The 18858-nt window shown below is 40.5% G+C and overlaps 1 protein-coding gene across 1 annotated transcript; it reads left to right on the forward strand.

Moving 5' to 3' along the window:
* The first annotated feature begins 819 nt into the window (after nt 1–819).
* Nucleotides 820–18574, forward strand: LOC110956565 (CLN6 transmembrane ER protein). The gene is made up of 7 exons (XM_051936993.1): nt 820–1026; nt 3403–3523; nt 3617–3715; nt 6046–6234; nt 8409–8464; nt 15059–15181; nt 17271–18574. Exons 1-7 carry the CDS (start codon nt 980–982, stop codon nt 17539–17541), a joined length of 906 nt encoding a protein of 301 aa, XP_051792953.1. The 5' UTR covers nt 820–979; the 3' UTR covers nt 17542–18574.
* Nucleotides 18575–18858: the final 284 nt, after the last annotated feature.

Genomic DNA, 18858 nt, shown 5'->3' on the forward strand with positions numbered 1-18858 from the left:
ACTTCACCCAACTCAACGTCGACCTGGAGGGAAGCCGAATCACTCAGAGCAACTGAAACCACTTGTGTCCACATCTGTTCCCTCTTTACTGGTGTTTCCCTCGCTGTGAAACCATTTCCTGAACTGATGCCTTTTGCAGCTGGTGTTTGGGCTTTAAGTGAGCTTATGGTTGAGATAACTGGCTGGGGAGAAGGATGCATTTAAGATGCAAGAAGTGTTCTCTCGATAAATGTTTAGTTCTGATGCAAAACAGAATGAGTGCACACTAATCTTATAGAATAATTTAAACTGACTGACTAATACAGCAGAAAATGTAAAATTAAAAAAAGAGAAAATCCTGTTTAAGACATTGTAGGCAATAAAAGAGAAAAACAATTAGATGGAAAAAATATGTTTCATTAAAGTACAGACAATTTAGACAAGACTTTATGAAATTAAAAAGCAGAGGAAATAAATTGTTACACTGAAAATGTATATGGAAAAGTAAAATCTAAAAATTAATGTTTTAAAACTTTGAATTAGTATTTTAGAACAAAGAAAAAGAATTACTGGCTAATGCAACTAATTTTATGTCATATTTTTTCATTTAAAGTTGTACTTCTGAATTCATAGATTAAATCACATTTCCGGAATTGTCATAATTAATCTGCACTTATTCAATCTGAGCTCCATATCACTTATTCAGCCACGCAGATATTTTAAATGTGTGTTTATGTACTTATTTTTGGAATAGCGAAAATGTCGACCAATCAGAACCCGTAGTTAACTCTGCCCTCTTCACTTCCTGTTCCGATTCTGCCATTTGATTGGCGGAAATATTTAGGGTGGGCGGGAACAAGAACAACAACAAGGAAGCGAAACTGTTACTGATAGAAAGATGTTTAGTAGTTGAATACCGTTAACTTTTCCACAGTTATAACCTCTGAGCGGTAAGAAAATACCGCCTGTTGGACCAACAACACCCGACACGGAACCGAAAATGGAGACCGTACGAAAACGTCGAGGCAACGATTTAGACACCGATAGGTTTGTACAGTTAGCATGAAGCTAATGCTGCTTTGTTGACAAGGAGGCATAAAATATGGTCAGTTATAAAGAGATTTACACTTTCGAAACCACGTGATACCACTTAACTACAGTTCTACTTGTTCTCGTGCTTTTCATGTGTTTAGAAATGAATCATGGTGTAGTTTAAAGTGCTGTTAACCTGTTCGTAGAAGCTAATAATCATTTACAGACTTTAAAAGTGCCGCAGCGGATGGTTATGGTGCTGCTGGTTGTTGTATTTGTACCTTCCTCTCGTCTGCAGACTTCCTATCACGTTTGGTCACATAACCGAACCAGCAATGAAAAGTCCTGTTTGAGTTGAAGCTGCTTTTCTGAGTTGCAGAGAAGGTCGAGTAGAAGAACCCTGATGATTTGAGATAGAATGAAAATGCATTGTGGCTTTGGAGGCTTATTTTATTTTGTTCATTCTTAACTTTCTTTATGGCCAAAAACACTTAAAATAAAGCATATTTGTCATTATCATGTAAACAGACCCACACAGTCCTGACAAGGAACCTCCAGTTGAATATGAGTTTATAGTTTATACTATGCTGCATACAAACTTCTTATTGCAGTGTTGGGTTGGCTGCTCCTTCCACGCTAGTTTTTATAACATTTATTATAGAGGAAGGTGGAGAAAACAGAAGAAGAAGCAGGAAGGACAAACAAATGGCTGTGGGTCGGACTCGAACACAAACAAAACTAAACTCCTGAGCCAAATCACAGAAGCAACACCCACCACAGTAACAGAAACTGATACAAAGCGAGAGAGCACAGAACCAATGTGGTGCCTCTAAACACATTTAACACACAATACATGAAGACTGACGATACAGAATAGCTTCTTCCTGAAGTTAGCAGACTGCTAACAGGAGCCACAGTCTGCACTAAGACTGTAGGCTCCTCACAGAGTTAGCATCCACCAGCAGAAGCTCTAGATGTCCATAGTCACCCCTCAGTGGCTACAGAACCTACAGGAATACAAACAAATCACAAAGAGACACCAGGGTGAAGCGGTCACAAATACCTGTAGCCAAGCGTTCTGATTGTAGATATACTGGGGTCTTCTGGGAGGAGGAGTTGTGGTGGCAGACCAATCCAAGGGGTGGAAAACCAGGGATGGGAGGAGGTCTGGAGCTCCAAGCTAATCACTCCTCATGAGAGCCAGGTGGGATCTGGCGCTCAGTCTTCAGCCGGGTGTAATCAATAAGATCTCCACAAACCATCCAGACACACAGAGTCTGTACGAGTCTAATTCCAAACACACGACCACCGGAGGCCGTAACAAACACAAACAGTACTGGGCAACAAACTTAGTGATGCTGGGTGCAAATCAGAAAAATATGAGCATACGCAAGAGTTCAGGGTTCAAGGTTTTTTTTATTGTACCAAATGGTTAAATTGTTGTGCAAAAAGGAACTCAGCGATCCCAACAACAAATGAAATGACAAAACACCCAACAAACATTCATACCAGACCTAACAAGGTGCTACAAAGTTCATAGAGGTTAGTTTTCCAGTTACAAACATCCTCCCAGTCGTGAGGAGTAATCATGGAGTGACACTGGATCCACAAAATACACAAGTTTGTCTAAAAGTCACAAAACAGCCACACTAAGAAGAGTTCAGACCGATAAGGCCCCCAAAGAAGACCTTAAATATGAGAAGCTTGTCAGTAGAGATACACACAGAATATTACGACTGCTTGCAGAAGAAACTTCATCTCTCCTCCTGTAATTGCTGTCTAGACATCCGAGTGACGAGAGAAAAGGTTTGAGGCAGACATGGATGCCGACTGCTCTGAATCCGCTCTAATGGAGCTGACAAACAGCAAACAGGCAGGAATGAAGCGTCGTCGCTGTATTCAGCTGCAGTCGTCCTTTTGTTGTCCCGGAGCACAAGCTGAACTATGGGGACGTGTTCAGGATGCTGCAGGAAACCACAGCTGCACAGATTATTCTAAAACCTGAATGGTTCACAAATAGTTCCACAACTGGTGCAGCATCATCCACAGGAAGAAGGAAAAGAAAAATGCGAACATGGCAAATATACAGTAATTATGCCTTTTATGCAGTTTATTGTGCATAATTTCCCCATTTCCTCTTTTACATGTACTACTGTGCATTAAGCTGCTTTGTCACATGACCTGAGATTAGCGTTGTGGTAAAATTGATGAGTAAAGAGCAGCGAATGCAGCCTGCTTCAACGTGAATTTACTGCGGTGGTAAACGGCAGAATAAAGCTCATTTTAATGCCGTCTGTAAACGTGTCTGTTAAATGCTGAGTCTCTGGGCTCTGCTTTGGTGAAGCGGCCTCGTTACGATGACTTACAGTCTCTGCAAATGTGGGTTTACAGCACTCCTGGTGTTCTGAAGGAAAATGAGCCACAGAAGAAACAGCAGCGCTTCCACTCCGACCTGTGGCTCTTTCTGACTCTGCAGAACTGGATTTTAGACTTTGGAAGGCCGATCGCCATGGTAAGGAGGCTCGCTGCACTTATTGTGAACCTCAGAATGAAAAACAAAGGAAGGATTACAGACTCATTCATGCAGCAACTGTTTGTGTTTTAGATCATCCTTCCTCTGGAGTGGTTTCCCCTGAACAAGCCCAGCGCTGGAGACTATTTCCACATGGCCTATAACGTCATAACTCCATTCCTCATGCTCAAAGTGAGTCTCAACACATCAAACTGACTCTCTGTATGTTTCCTGCTGAAGCATTTGGACAGAATTGTACTCTGATAAATCTGGTGTCTCACTGCGTGTTCAGTAGTCTTTCTTTTTATATTAGGCCAATCTGTGGTGAAACCTCTGCAAACTTCATTTTAAGCTTTTATTGCTTCCATTTCATTCCTTATATTAATTAGAATGAATAATAAGAGAAAAAATCTCAGTCCTCCAGTTCCTCGTATTCAGACTCTACTTCACATTTTGCCACTTCTGACCATGATTTTAACATTTTCTGACATTTTAAGGCCTTGATCGTCGTTTTGTTTTGTATTCTTCATATCTAATTAAACTGAGTCATAGTTGTTTTTGATGCTGCATGTTTTACTCTTTCTTCTTGTTTGTTCCATGCAATTAAGTCACCTTGATGATTATTTTAATTGTTGTATTATTCTCTTAAATAATCGATTAGTTGTTCGATTCCCTCAAATGTCTTGAAAAATATTCAGATTACTGTCACAGAAAAGTATAGAAATGAGAGAATGTCGCCTTTCTTCTTCTAAACAGATTAACTGATTATCAGAATAGTTGCAGATTAATTTCATGCTTGACGATGCAGCTCTACTTGATGACCAGCAGTCCTCTCTCTGTCCTGCCGCTGCTCATAATTGCGACATCCGTAACATGGCTAGCACATTTCATGTTTCAAGAATCAAAATTGATTAAAACCAGACAGAGTAATAAAGTAGTGACTTCCCTCTGCGTCAGGGCAGAATACAGCACTGCAGATACCTGAGGTCTGATTCCTGAGCACAGAAATGGGTAGAAAACATTGTAAACTACTGAAGTAAAGCTAATTACCTGCTCTTCCTATAGGATAGATGTTGTGTGTGAGATTGTGTTTTTAGGTATCTCAGGAGCCAAACAGAAACGGCAAATCAAACATCTCCCTCTCCTGCTGTGCTCTTCATTTGACGGTCCAACAAAAGCAAAAATGCCTGAAAAATAATCTTTAAAAAAATGAAACTAGCTGCTTGCCATGTATTATTCATTACTTGGGATGTCTGATGTTGGCTTTCTTGCCGATAGCCGATATTGTCCAACTCTCAATTTCCGAATATCAACTGATACCGATATCTGTGGGCTGTTTAACTCATTTTAGGTAACATCTCGTATCTCCGGTGGTGGAATTAACACTTCATGCCTCATTTTATTGTGATGCCTCATTGGATGCATTCTCAGATGTAACAAGGCTTTCAGATAGAAACATTGTCTTTAAAATAAGAAAACTGCTTCAACTTAATTTATGGAAAAAATGGCATATTTATTTTTTTAATTGTCTCAAACAACATTTCACAATCTCCCTCCCTCTATGAGTCTATCACAGTGTGGCCACTATACTGTACTATTTTGAAAACTGCAGGCGAAATCCTGGCATTATTTTTTTGGTTTTCATGACAGGCAAAATAAACCGACAACGATATTGACTGATATTACATTTTTATGCTAATATCAGGTCGATAATGTCGGACATTCGTATTCATTATCTTCAGATGTTTCTTTGGAATAAAGGAAAATCATGGCAGCTTGCTGAGGCCTCGAGAGTCGAATAGACGAAGACAGAATGATACCTAAAGAGAGTCAACAGAGAATTCCAGTGTGCATCCATCACATCACCATGAACGATGTTTGACGTGAAGAACTGATGCTCAGAGACGATGCAGCTACTGAGTCCAGTTCCAAAAGATCCATCCATTCTCTATACACCGCTTTATCCTCATTAGGGTCATGGGGGGTGCTGGAGTCTATCTCAGCTGACTCTGGTGAAGGCAGGGGACACCCTGGACAGGTCACCAGTCTGTCACAGGGCTACATATACAGACACACAATCACGCTCACATTCACACCTACGGACAATTTAGAGTAACCAATTAACCTCAGCATATTTTTGGACTGTGGGAGGAAGCCGGAGTACCCGGAGAAAACCCACGCATGCACAGGGAGAACATGCAAACTCCATGCAGAAAGATCCCAGGCCGGGATTTGAACCGGGGATCTTCTTACTGCAAGGCCAAAGTGCTAACCACTAGCCCACTGTGCAGCCCAGTTCCTAAAGATGCAATCAAATAATTGTTATTGATCAAACCCCTAAAAAACTCATCTCTGGGTGTCACAGACATCGAAATGAAAACACCCCATCCGCTGTTGTTGTCTTAGATGCTGCTCTACACTGGTGCTTCCTGTGAAACTCTCTCTGCTCTAACACTGCATAACTTGATTTTCATCGCTGTTATCTTACCTATAAAGAATATGTGTGTTGCTGCTACTCTCAGCTCATCGAACGAAGTCCCAGGACGCTGTCTCGCACCGCCGTCTACCTCTGCATCATCACTTTTGTCATGGGAGCCAGCATCCACCTGGTGGGAGACTCCATCAACCACCGGCTCATCCTGAGTGGCTACCAGCTGCACCTGTCAGTCAGAGAGAACCCCATCATCAAAGACCTGAAGCCTGCTTCACTGGTGAGACGGATTCTTTTATCAGTCCGGGTGCAGGGTGGGCATCCTGGGAATTCTGGAACACAATGAGAAGATTGTCAGAAGTTTGCTTGTCAGGTTTAATAATCTATCAGTGCAAGTGAATTATCACCTGTCAGAATGTCAAACAACAAAATCTTGTTAGTGTTACTTTAGAGGCAGTTAAAAAATCTGCTTCTCTTCTCCGCCCGTGACAGGAACAGACAACGCAGCTCAGAAAACACACCTGTACTGTTGCAGGTGTTTGAGTGGAGCTCATTGTTCTCTCTGCTCCTTCACTGTTTTCGCATCTTTTTCTTAATTTGTCATCTAAAAGCAGATCGCACTTTTTTGCGGTTGTCAGCAGAAGTGTAACGCGTCAGGAGCAGGACAAACGCGAGACGATAACACACGTTTGGTTCATGTTAGAATTCTGTGCGCCGGCTCGATTTCATCCGCAGCTTTTAAAATTTCTTTCTACTGCTTCCTGTTAAGTGAAGCAGCCATTACTTCCTTTGAGTACGTGCACAAAACAAGCAGCTTAACCAGATAAATGACTCAAATGTCAGATTTCTTCTTGACGTGGACAGTGATTGTCAGGTGTTACATAAGAGACCTGTCTGAGAGTTATTTTCGGCTTCAGTCTTTGTTCGGAGCGTTTTGACTGACAGCTGAGTGACAGGACAGGTACAGCTGTGAGAGAGAACACAGATTTTGGTGTTAGCTGCATACCTGTGTTTGAATTTTATCATATCCTGATGTCTAAAAAAGACTTCTTTCGATTCACTTTTGTTCCAATCATACTTGGCACCGAATTGATTTTGTTTCCGAGGTTGCTCGGCTACAAGAAATAATCTTTTCATCGCCGCACACAGCTCTGGTTGTGTGTTTGTTATGCAAGTGCGCACGACACAAACAGTTGTGATTACCCTATCAGACCCGGGTTAGCAGCCATCACGCTGTGCATCGTCTGGGTTCCTGCTAATCCTCCTAATCCAGAGGAGACGAGGCCTCAGAAAACATGTTACTGCACCAAGATGACGATAATCAAGTTCCTGAAGTCCACGTGGAACCAGACACCCTCACAGCTGGTTTAGAGCTTCCTTATATAATCTGTTGCAAACACATGCTCAATCACTAGCTGCATGAGGAATAATAGCATCATATTGGGCCACTTTGTAGATGTAACAGAGTCATTATGGGCCCCATTATGCAAAAGTCTCACACATACAGCTGTGTTTTCACGATCAAAACACCTGAACAAGACGTCAATGTGAACGCACAAGAAATGCAGCCGTCACCTGTCAACATTTTGCACATTCATGGGGTTAAATTACAATTCCGAGAAATAATTTTGTCCTGTTTTTATTGTAGATATCTCCTGTTTGAGTTGAGTAAATTCAAAAGTAGGTAGTTTTTGAGAGCAGCATTATAGAACCTCAATTGATTTGTTCCTGAAGTTTAAAGCTTTAAATCTGCAAGTATGCAGACAGTGTGCGCGCTCATAATATTTACTGATTTCATGCACGCTGATACAGGTGTAAGCATTACATGCAGTCCATCTTTTTCTGTTAATTGCATGAATGCTGATGTATAAGTCATGTTTTAGTGGTTTTATATCATCACACGTGTAGATTTTCACACTGAGAGAAGTAGAAAAACTTCAGTTTAAATTGATAAAATAAACACTCAAACAAAATGTGTGAAAAATCAGAAGTGAGTGCTTAAATTTGACTTAAAACTCACTGATAATTAACCAGATATTTCAGCAGTTGATCAGAACTTTGTGTCTGGCTGAAGCTGGTGTTTAACAAGAGATCGGTGACAATCAAATGGAAACTGTATTCAACTGTACGTCCTTGAAGATCGTAAATATTCCCACATTGGTGCTTTTATCATGGTGGAGGTGAGCATTTGTTGAAATCTGGCAACTGTAGAGACTTTATTATACAGTTTACATCATCCACCATTCAAATCAAACCATTTTCTACCCCCCTGTGCGCTGTTTTGAAGCCTGTGATGTCTGCAGAACTGCTCTAATTAAGTGTTTATGGTCGTAGAACAGTAGGTGGCACTGTTGCATAAGACTGTGTTTGCAGAATGAATCGAGCCTTTGAAGCACACCTGTGACTGTCATGAGTTTCTAGTAATAAATCAGCCTTCTGGTCCTCTCTTCACAGATCGACTCCTTTGAGCTGCTGTATTATTACGACGAACAGCTAGGACACCTGATGTGGTAAGTATTTATGATAATTATAGGGGTTGTGTGCACGTAAAACACAGAAAAAGGACTGAAATGTAGCAGAATGCAGGCTTAAATGAACCTTATTTTGTTTATCTCTTCTGGTTTAAATCATAAGGGTAAATGTTTTTTATTAAATGCTGTGAGTTTTAAATTAAAGAGTATTTTAACACATAAGAGGTTCAGACAGTTATTACTACTGACATACATCTAAATAGAAAATGAGCAGGTCTGAGGTCACAGCTGACACCAGCTGAGTGCATCTGACTGGAAAATCTATCAGATTTGTTGTTTTGAAAATCAAAAGACGGTGGGATGAGTTTTCATGATGAGCAGGAAGAGATGAAGGTATTTCTCTCCCTCGCTTCTGTTTTATTTGCCTGTAGTTTTCTGGCTCATAACGCCGGCGGTAGAATATCAGTTTGCTTTGGCTTATCCTGCCGTGTCGTGTGGGTGTGGTTTGAATTCTGCATCTCTGGACAGAACACACAGGCTGGAGGGGAAAGACAAACTGCTCCCAAGAGGATACGCTGTAGACCGGTTGCCTTTTTGCCCTCTCAAACTAACCTGGCAATATCCAGATTAATAATTGTGCAGTACTTGATAGTACTCCACAATATCAATCTGGGACCGCTCCATGTAAATCCGTTCGGAGGAAAGAGGCACGGATTGGACAATGCAACAGTATGTCCCGCCTCTGACAGGTTTGTTTTTAGCCAATCGCGGGATCTTCACAACGAGCGGAGCCAATTGGTAGATTAAACTCTGACCAAAACCCGTAGGTAAAAAAGCACAAACATCTTTACCATCCAGAAATGAGCAAAGCGCCTCTCGTTGTTCTTCCTTCAAAGCAGCGATAGGAGATTCAGCTAAAACTGACTTAATAGCAGCATCGACACGATCGTTGTCCTCCGTTGCCGTGTTTGTTTTGATCTACTGGCGCTTGGTGTCGTCTTCACACCCGGATATCCCGCCCCACACACGAATACTGCTGCGTGATTGGCCCGAACCAACTTGGTGCTGTACGAAAAGTGAAGGCGGGAGTGGAGCAAGATGGTTTCTTGAGAGATTTGTGAACTCACAAATATCGCAAGAAATCAACTTGCTGGCAAGGTTACTCTCAAACATCAGTGCTTTCAGAAATCAAATGTGTTGAGACACCACCTGAAATTAAAACCTTAAGGTGGTAGTCTACCCTAATTTATTAAACAACTTATTTTGTTATAATTTCTAAACAATTCAACCAATCAACACAAAACTTGGCACAAAGAAAGATAGATTTAGTAGAAGCATTTTATATTTAGCTAAAGTCTGCCACATTTTATAGTTTCCATGGTAGCAACAGATTTGGCGAGATACAAAAAATCTTGTGGAACAAAAATCTTCAGAAGTAAAACAGCTATCAACACCAAATTTGGTGTGCTGACTCCTTATGTTATTATTTTAAGTAGACAATTTTTCATATTTTTGTATACTTGAATGATAACCATGAGAAGAGTCCTTTTTTCTATTTGAGCAGAAATATTAGATGAAGTAAAAATCTGTCTACTTAAAAGCTATTAAGCTATAAAAAGCTTTAATTAGCTATAGCTATTTTCCTTCTGAAGATATTTGTTCCACAAGATTTTTTGTTTCTCACCAAATCTGTTGCTACCATGGAAACCATAAAATGTGGCAGACTTTAGCTAAATGTAAAATGCTTCTACTAAATCTGTCTTTCTTTGTGCCAAGTTTTGTGTTGATTGGTTGCATTGTTTAGAAATAATAACAAAATAAGTTGTTTAATAAATTAGGATAGACTACCACCTTAAAACAAGCTTTGCTGCTCTCAGAAACTATGAACTCCTCAATCAGGGCAAAAAAAAAAAAAATTACCCTGCAAAATAATCTTTTTCTAAACTCTGATTCAAAATTGCAGCATTGTAAGCTTTGATTAGCAGAGTGGCAAAAGAAAACTAGTGGAAAGAGACATCAGACGGCAATCAATGTTCAGATGGAAACCAATTAATAATTTAACTCCTATTTCACCAGGGCATTTTTTATTCATGCACATAAATTGATAAGAATACCTTGAATCATTAGTTTTCCTCCTGTGCAATATCAAATTAATATGAGGTTGTTCATAATTGTATCACCTGTCAGTCATTCAGACTAGAGTGTTTCCTCCTAAACAATGAAAAACAAACACTTCAGACAGACAGATATAAAAAATACTGTCTGAAAAGTCTAAAGTCGATGCCACAAATGTCAATACACCTCTAGTCACTGATAAACAAGCTAGAAATCCCACAACCAGCCAAACAAAACTGAACAAACCTGTGATTTCCTGTGACAGAAGTTATAAAATGGCCTGTGAATGTCTGCGTCATGGAAGAGAAGAGCAAAAGCAATCGGGAAAAAAACAACTGTGAGACTTAAATCTGGATAATGATAGAGGAAAATAAATATCTGTGGAAACACGGTTGTAGCAGTAATCAGGAGGTGTAGAATAAACCATAAAACCTCTAATCAGAGCTGCAGTGATCGTCCTCCTAAAATGACTCCACATTTCACAATCTGGCTTTGAAAAATAGATGGACAAGTGCTCCACACTTTGCACAAGAGCTATCAGAAGAAATCAATGTTTGGTGACAGCTCAGACTGCTTTGTGAAGAATACTGCATGACATCGACTTCCATGGACAGCATCCAAGGCAAAAAAAACTCAGCTTGCACTTGGGCACAACATTGCAAGATGAAACTTTGATGAATCACATTAAAAGAAGCCTGACGGATATTGGATGGATGGATTTTTTGACTCAGATGGGGTCCAGAATGTTCGGATGATCCTCAACAGAATCAGACCAGTCATTGACGATCTACTCCGCCCAGGTCAAAATGGAATTAGGCAGTCTTACTCAATGACTGCGCTCATCCTGGCTCTTAGAACAGTTGTTGAGGAGGTATTAAACCACAAGAAGGAAGCAATACTGGTTTTCTTTGATTTCAAGAAGGCATTCGACTCAATTGACAGAAACAAAATGTTCCAAATTCTACCAGCATATGGAATCTCTCCTCCTATTGTTGAAGCAATTAAAGTTATGGATGTCAACACTTCTGTAGTTGTCAAAACTACTGAGGGCAACACTGATCTCTTCTTCATAGACACCAGAGTTCTCCAAGGAGACCCTCAAGCACCTTTCCTCTTCATCATCTGCTCAGACTATGCACTGAGGAAGGCAATCTCGCCCTGATTGGCTGATTCTAAAGCGTCGTCAAAGTAGAGCACACCCTGAAGAAGTCCTCCCAGAACGTCAGCCATCGCCCTCCTGGAAAACACTCTCAATGAAATGTCTGTGTAGGTTCTCATTCATCCAGGTCGTGGTTATCCAAAGTTCTTTAAATCAATCCACTGGACTTTAAGAAAGTTCCTTGACGACGTTTTCACCTCTCATCCAAGAGGATGAGTTCTAAACTGAAGAAGCCTCTTGGATGAGAGGTGAAACATCTTCAAGAAACTTTCTTAAAGTCCAGTGGATTGATTTAAAGAACTTTGGATAACTCAGTGAAGCAGAAGACCTTCTGCTTTGGGTAGAGTGAGAAACAAGACTGACTGGACGAAGTTCACGCACCTTAATCCAACATCTGAGGAGACATTGCAGCACTAGATGGGTCAGAAATCGAAAAAGTTGATGATTTCCTAGATCTTGGAGGCCCCACCAACACAGTACATGATATATAGAAGCAAAAACTGGTAAAGCTTTGAGAGCATTAAACTCTTCGTCAAAAACATGGGCATCGCCAATGAAAACGGCACCAAAATGAGAGTATTCAAGCCGTCAGTGGAATCCATCTTGCTTTATGAGTCCGACTCCTGGTCACTAATGAAGTCAAAAAGAATTGATTGGACTTCTACCAGAATGCTGCGGATGGAACAAAACATCTCCTGGAAATCACACCTCACCAACAAGTCGCTATACGTCTCGCATCTACGCTGATCAACCATCATTAGACAACGTAGACCAGCCATGGACAGAGCTGGTCGTTGTTATGGAAACCAGGTACTATCAGAAGGGCTGGAAGGTTCTAGAAGAAAACGCTGGTCTGGAAGGTAAAGAACTTTTGACTGCAATGCTGGACAGAGGGAGCTGGAGGAAGAACTTTATTCATGATTCCGTCGGATGCAACTGACTGACTGATGTTGAGTGGGAACCTGTCACAGTGAATGAGAAGTCCTGACAGGGAAGCACGGAGGTGGGAGTGTGATGATGTGGAGCAGCATGAAGGCAGAAGGTGATGGAAGGATGACATTTACAGATGGAGCCATGAATTTCTGTGGATGGACTAAAATGCTGACTGACGTGGTGACCCCCAGTCTGCAGAAGAGGAATATTCCAGGATAAAAACGATCCAAAGCACACGGCCAAAATCACCGAGAATTTCTAGAGAAGACAGAAGTTGAAGGTTTGACCTGGCCAAGTATGTCGCCTGACATCCAGCAGAACACATCTGAGGCATTTTAAAGAGAAAAACAGAATAAGACGGCCAAGACTAGCTCCTCCATGCTGAGGAGGATTTGGTCTGCCATCAAAAATAAATGTACAAGATTTGAATCTCAGTAAAGAAAGGTGGACGGGATTTCTATTTTGTACAGTAAATCTAAACTGGTAGTTTTTAATCTTACATAAGAGCAAACACTTTCAACTGTTCACCTTAGAAGTAATGCAATTAGCGTATAAGTGCTACAGGTAATAATCAGTGGACATTCAAGTGATGTTGCACAGATTTGCATTCTAATATCAGCCTTACATTGCACTACGTCATGCATATCTTAGTGTTCAACATGAGGCCCGTGGTCCAAAAGTGGTCCTCCAGAGGGTCCAGTCCGGCCCTCAAAGTGGAAAAATTCCAGAGAAGACATTAACTGCAGATTGTAAATTAATAAAACTATAAATTTAAAATAATTTCTAGACCATGACAAGTTGTTTGGATCAGAAAGTAAAATACTAGATTGTTCTTTTGTCATTTTGTGTCTCTTTTTTGTTTCGTTTCATGCCATTTGTCTCATTTTTGCCATTTTGTGTCTCATTTTTGTAATATTTTGTCTTGTATTTGTTGTTTTTTGTCTTTTTTTGTCTGACTTTTGTCACATTGATCATGCAGTAAAATCCTCTGTGGTTCTGTTCCAGGTGACTAAATGTTGTGTTCCTTTGTAGACACTCTGATCTGGAAGTTGTAATGTGGAAATGATAAGCTGAGGATGAATATTGCCTAAATGTAATTGATTTTTCTTCAGAATTTCAGGTTGTTAACGATGTTTTGTAAAAAGATAGTTCCTTAAATGTGAACATTTTTACACCCCTGCTTTAGACATTTCGTGGACTGCTGTTTGTTAATTAGAAACTTGCCGTGATCCTGATGTGTCTGTGAGAAGCTATTATCACTCAGAGCTCAGTAAAGGATGCCTGCATTATAACAGCAACAGGAACTGCATGAAGCCTCAGCTGAGCCGGAACTAACTGTGAGTCACTGAGCTGATGGATGTAAACGCTGAATCTGTTTGGCAGCTCTTAATGAATAACGCCTAATGGACCAAATAAGGTCTGGACTTAACTCACCGGAGTGCTGGATTCTGTCATCAGGATGCTCTTGGAGGTTCTGTGGGCAGATGATACACAATCAGGATCTGCAGAGCTTTATTACCTCTGACAAGTCCATTATTTTCTAAATCAGGACGCCCGACGTGGAATGCAGTGCACTTTTTCAATCTTTGACGTCATTGACATTGAGACGTCATTTTGAAGAGAGGGCTCAGATCAGGATGACATTCACAATCAGAAAACCCAGATAACACAAGTAGGGCTCATACATCAATGATAACAGTTTCATTAAAGGATGATCAAGTAATGTGCATCAGAAAAAGGAAATCTGAAGAACTCCAGCGCCTGTGAAAGACTTTTGATCACATTTAAAAGCTGCAGTCCCTAAAACCTGTTCTGAATACTTAAGGTTTATTACTGACTATTATTTCCTCTTGTCTTGACCTAACTTTGTCAAATACTGATGAGGATGAAACACCGTGTTGAACAGAAGCTGCTGAAATAGCGACGGGGCAGCGTGACTATGAATAAAACACCATAATCAAGTACAAGTACCGAAGTGGACCAAAAAATTCTACATGATTTAGACCACATGAGCTCATAGAATAAAGAAAAGATCGGCTCTGTTTCACGTGTCGTTTTGTTTTGAAGGTGCTGTAAGTTTAATCCAGAGTAGTTGTTTTTTTATTTTAAGTACAGCTAGAATGCTATCTGCAGCTCGGTATTCTGCTGAAGAGTTTATTTATTCATTTTTGAGAAACACAAAAGAAACGTTTGAGTTTCTCAGCCGGCTTTGACTTCCTGTGTTTTTCTACAGTTTAGATATTTTGGCTCCAGCGTCTGACTTGAGTTAAAACTAAACTTTTCTTTTAGATTTTAAAGAAATCTGCAGAGAAACCCACACTGCCCCTCTGAGAATCATTCAGCATCTCCTTCCATGAACACGTTCTGAACTCTAACGGGGATCCAGTCGGTTTATAAGAGTCTGCATCTTGTTCTTTTTCTTTCAGGTACGTTCCTTTCTTCATCGTTCTGTTCATCTACTTCAGCGGCTGCTTCTCCAGCGCTGAAGAACAAAAGAAGATGCCCGTCTCTGGTTGGCTGTTGCTGGGACCCAGCGCTCTCTACTATTGGTCAGTGTTGTGACGCTGTTGAAAAGCTTTTGTGCACGTTCTCCATGAACACGTGTTACATAAAATACAATACAGACATGTTTCCCATGGACACATGACTTTTTTTTCCCCCAAAGAATAACAGAAATCATGGCAATGCATCAGTATTTGAAGCAACCTGAATCCTATGAAAGGCTGAAGTCCAGTAAGAGTCTTTAGAAAAACAGAAATGCTTTTTCTGTTGGTACACAAGACGTGCTTTATGCTCTCACTGATAACTGCAGTTAGTTTCACAATCCAAAAGCAGGAAGTGGAGTCTGTTTGTGAAGCAAGAGCAACAAAACCCAGTGAGATAAAGAAAAGACTGAACGAAAGATGGTTTTGGCATAAAAAGATACAAAAAAAAGTATCATTTACATGAACAGAGGATGAAGGAAGCTACACATGCAGCTGCCAGACCAGCCTCAAGGCACACTGGTGCTGCTTCTCCAAGTGACTGAAGCTCTGCTGGAGGGATGAAAAACATATCCTTTCATTTATGGTGGTGAAGGCGTGAGTGCTGCCTGAAACTGGGCTCAGGAGTTTACATTTATCCCTGTTTCACCCCTCCACCTGGGGGAACCTGGCCCAGGATCCTGGTCAGAACCGATGTTTGGCCCAGATTATTTGGACATGTAAGAGATTTAATGGTCTGTCTGGAACCTCCTGAGCTGCTGCAGACTCAACACATCTTTTTTGATATTAAGGAGTTACATTTGAAAGAATAACGGTTATCATGCTGCCATTTAAAGCAGGAGTGTCCAACATGAGGCCCGTGGTCCAAAAGTGGTCCTCCAGAGGGTCCAATCCGGCCCTCAAAGTGGAAAAATTACAGAGAAGACATTAACTGCAGATTGTAAATTAGTAAACCTATAAATTTAAAATCATTTCTAGACCATGACAAATTGTTTGGATCAGAAAGTATCAGATTGTTCTTTTGTCATTTTGTGTCTCATTTTTGTCATATTTTGTCTGTTTTTGATATTTTTTGTCTGACTTATCGTTTTGCGTTTCCTTTTTGTCTCGCTTGTGTTTTTGTCATTTGTTTTGCTTTATTCACTGCCTTGTGCATCGTTTTTGTCGTTTTGTTTTATGCTTTTTTCATTTTTTGTCTTGCTTGTGTTGTTGGTCCATTTTCTGTTGCGTTGTCATTTTTTGTCTAATTTTTTTGTCTCTTTCCTGTCATCTTCCCTCTAAAGGAACGCTAACGCCAGCGTATTGCCCCTCACAGCAGAACAGAGCCACCACACCTCGTCACTGTTGTGGTCAAGCAGCCACGTTTTTCCTTTAATTTGTCACACATCTGTACATGAATTTACACCGTGTGGTTCCGTCGGCAGCTGTTAAATTAAACAATCTAATGCTCGACTGGAGAAGAGGTTAATTCATGCATTAAAACATTAAAGAAGGAAACAAAGTCATTAAAGCTGTAAAACTCCCAGCCGGTACTGCTGAACGACGAACAGTCTAATGTGAATTTAAAGCCACAAAACATTCATTAGAACTTAGATCAGATAAATCCTTATTTAACCTGAAGGAAATTCTTGAAAGCAGCAGTTGATGGATAATCCAATTTTCCTTGCAGCAATATTTTTTTATAAGTAAACATTTAGGATGGACACTTTTTAAAAGGCAGTAGTTTCTGTCTGACGAACAATGAAGCTTTTCCTTCTGTTGTTCGATGACTGACAGGAAGCAGATTGCACTCTAATGGCTGCTCTGAGGGTCACTTACATAAAGATAAAAATAGAGGTTTGATAAAAAAAAAACGATTCAAAACAAAAACGAAGGGCATTCTTTCATCAACAGCAGAATGAGCTGTGACATTTTCATCTTCACTGGACAGATATCCCAGCTGAGGAGAGAAGATGACTGCCACAAATATAAAATATGCTTTCTACTTTGTAAGTTTGAAATGTGGCCGCTGATATATGAAATGATATGAACTGTGAAAAAGATTTATTGAGCAGTACAGAGCAGTATAGTGCCCGTTACAGGAAGTGTTGCAGTTAAAGAACACTGAGCGGATGCTAAATGAACTGCTCCTGTGCTTCCTTTCTGTTTCTTCCAGGTACTTGGTCACTGAAGGACAAATCACTGAACTTTTTCTCCTCACCTTCCTGGCTATGGTTGCCATGGTGATGCATCAGCGGCGTAAAGGCCTCAGCCCCGACGGTAACGGCCTGTTCCTGCTCTACAGCTTCAGCGTCACCGTGCTGCTGGTGGCTCTGTGGGTGGCCTGTCTGTGGAGCGACCCGGTGCTGCGGAACAAGTACCCCGGACTCATTTATGTACCGGAGCCCTGGTCCTACTACACGCTGCACATCAAGGAGACCCACTGATCGAGCCGCCAAGGTCCTCTGAGTTTTTAAAGGACACAAACCACTCATGTCTGCATGAACTGATCCAGTGTGACTGAGACGGTGGCGGCTCTCTGACAGCAGCAGCGATCGATGAAAGTCGTTAGTGAGCACAAACTAACAGAAGACTTTGTTGATACGGTTTTGTTTACAGATGTTAAGTTCAAGGAGTTTTATTGATGACCTATAACCAATCAAATCACTCTAGAAGACAGAGCGACCACAGCTAGATAAAGGTTCAGAGCCAAAGTAGCAACATTTTTATTTATGTTGATTTATTACCATAAATCAGTAAGAAATAAAATACTGATAATCACTAAATCAGTCCGCCCACAATTACTACAATTCTACAATTATGTCTCTTTGCTTTGACTTGTTATTTGTACAATATACGATGTATATGATGGTGTTTTTTCATACCAAAGGCTATACTATGATGTTTTCTCAGAGACATACCATGTTACTCCGTTTGTTCTGGCTCTGGGCTGCTGCTCTCCTCCTCTGTTGTTTTCTGGATTGTTCTCATCTTCATGCCTTCGTCCACCCGGCCTCCGTTGACTCGTCCCGCCTGCCGTCTCTGGAGCTGAAGCTGGATTGGATCAGACCAAAGTACCGTCCAATCACAATGCCAGCTGCCTCTCAAAAGGCTCCTTCATCTGGCAGCACTTCTTCTGAGGGGAAGCTGAGCTTCAGCAGAACTTTGGAGATGTGTTCCAGTGGTTGGTGGATGTGTGGGGAGATAGAGAGGGACCTTTGAACTGTTCAGAAAGGAAAGCAGGAACCCACTGGTAGTTTTAGTTTAGGGTGCTACTGTGGAGTGTTTTTGGGTTTTAAGAGGTGAACAGGAAGCATTTTTTTTTCATATTGATGATTTTTTACTTTGTTCCTGGTTGGAATGCCCATCAATGTCAACGTGAAGTTCACTTTTAGTTCCGTTGATTTACTTTTAACCCCCTCACATGTTGTGTTGTTGTAAACTTACTCTTTCAAATAAATACTTGTCTAACTATAATAATTACATTTTCTTCAGTATTTGGATTTTACAGATTATATACATATAAATAATCATAAATTATATATATATATATATATATATATATATATATATATATATGTATATAAAATATTTAAATGTATGATTGTTGCATTTTTTCTATATTTGGGTTTACAGATTATTATACATACACACATATATCTATCTCTCTCTATCTCTCCATCCATCCATCCATTCTCTATCCACCGCTTTATCCTCACTAGGGTCATGGGGGGTGCTGGAGTCTATCCCAGCTGACTCAGGTG

Source organism: Acanthochromis polyacanthus, chromosome 2 (assembly GCF_021347895.1).
Source record: "Acanthochromis polyacanthus isolate Apoly-LR-REF ecotype Palm Island chromosome 2, KAUST_Apoly_ChrSc, whole genome shotgun sequence".
Classification (NCBI taxonomy): Eukaryota; Metazoa; Chordata; class Actinopteri; family Pomacentridae; genus Acanthochromis; species Acanthochromis polyacanthus.

Bases quoted from the DNA above. Each gene is read 5' to 3' on its own strand.
- LOC110956565 (XM_051936993.1), top strand. From the start codon at position 980: ATGGAGACCGTACGAAAACGTCGAGGCAACGATTTAGACACCGATAG. The intron at 3,716-6,045 runs GTGAGTCTCAAC...TGCTACTCTCAG, and splicing joins CTCCATTCCTCATGCTCAAA to CTCATCGAACGAAGTCCCAG. The intron at 6,235-8,408 runs GTGAGACGGATT...CTCTCTTCACAG, and splicing joins ACCTGAAGCCTGCTTCACTG to ATCGACTCCTTTGAGCTGCT.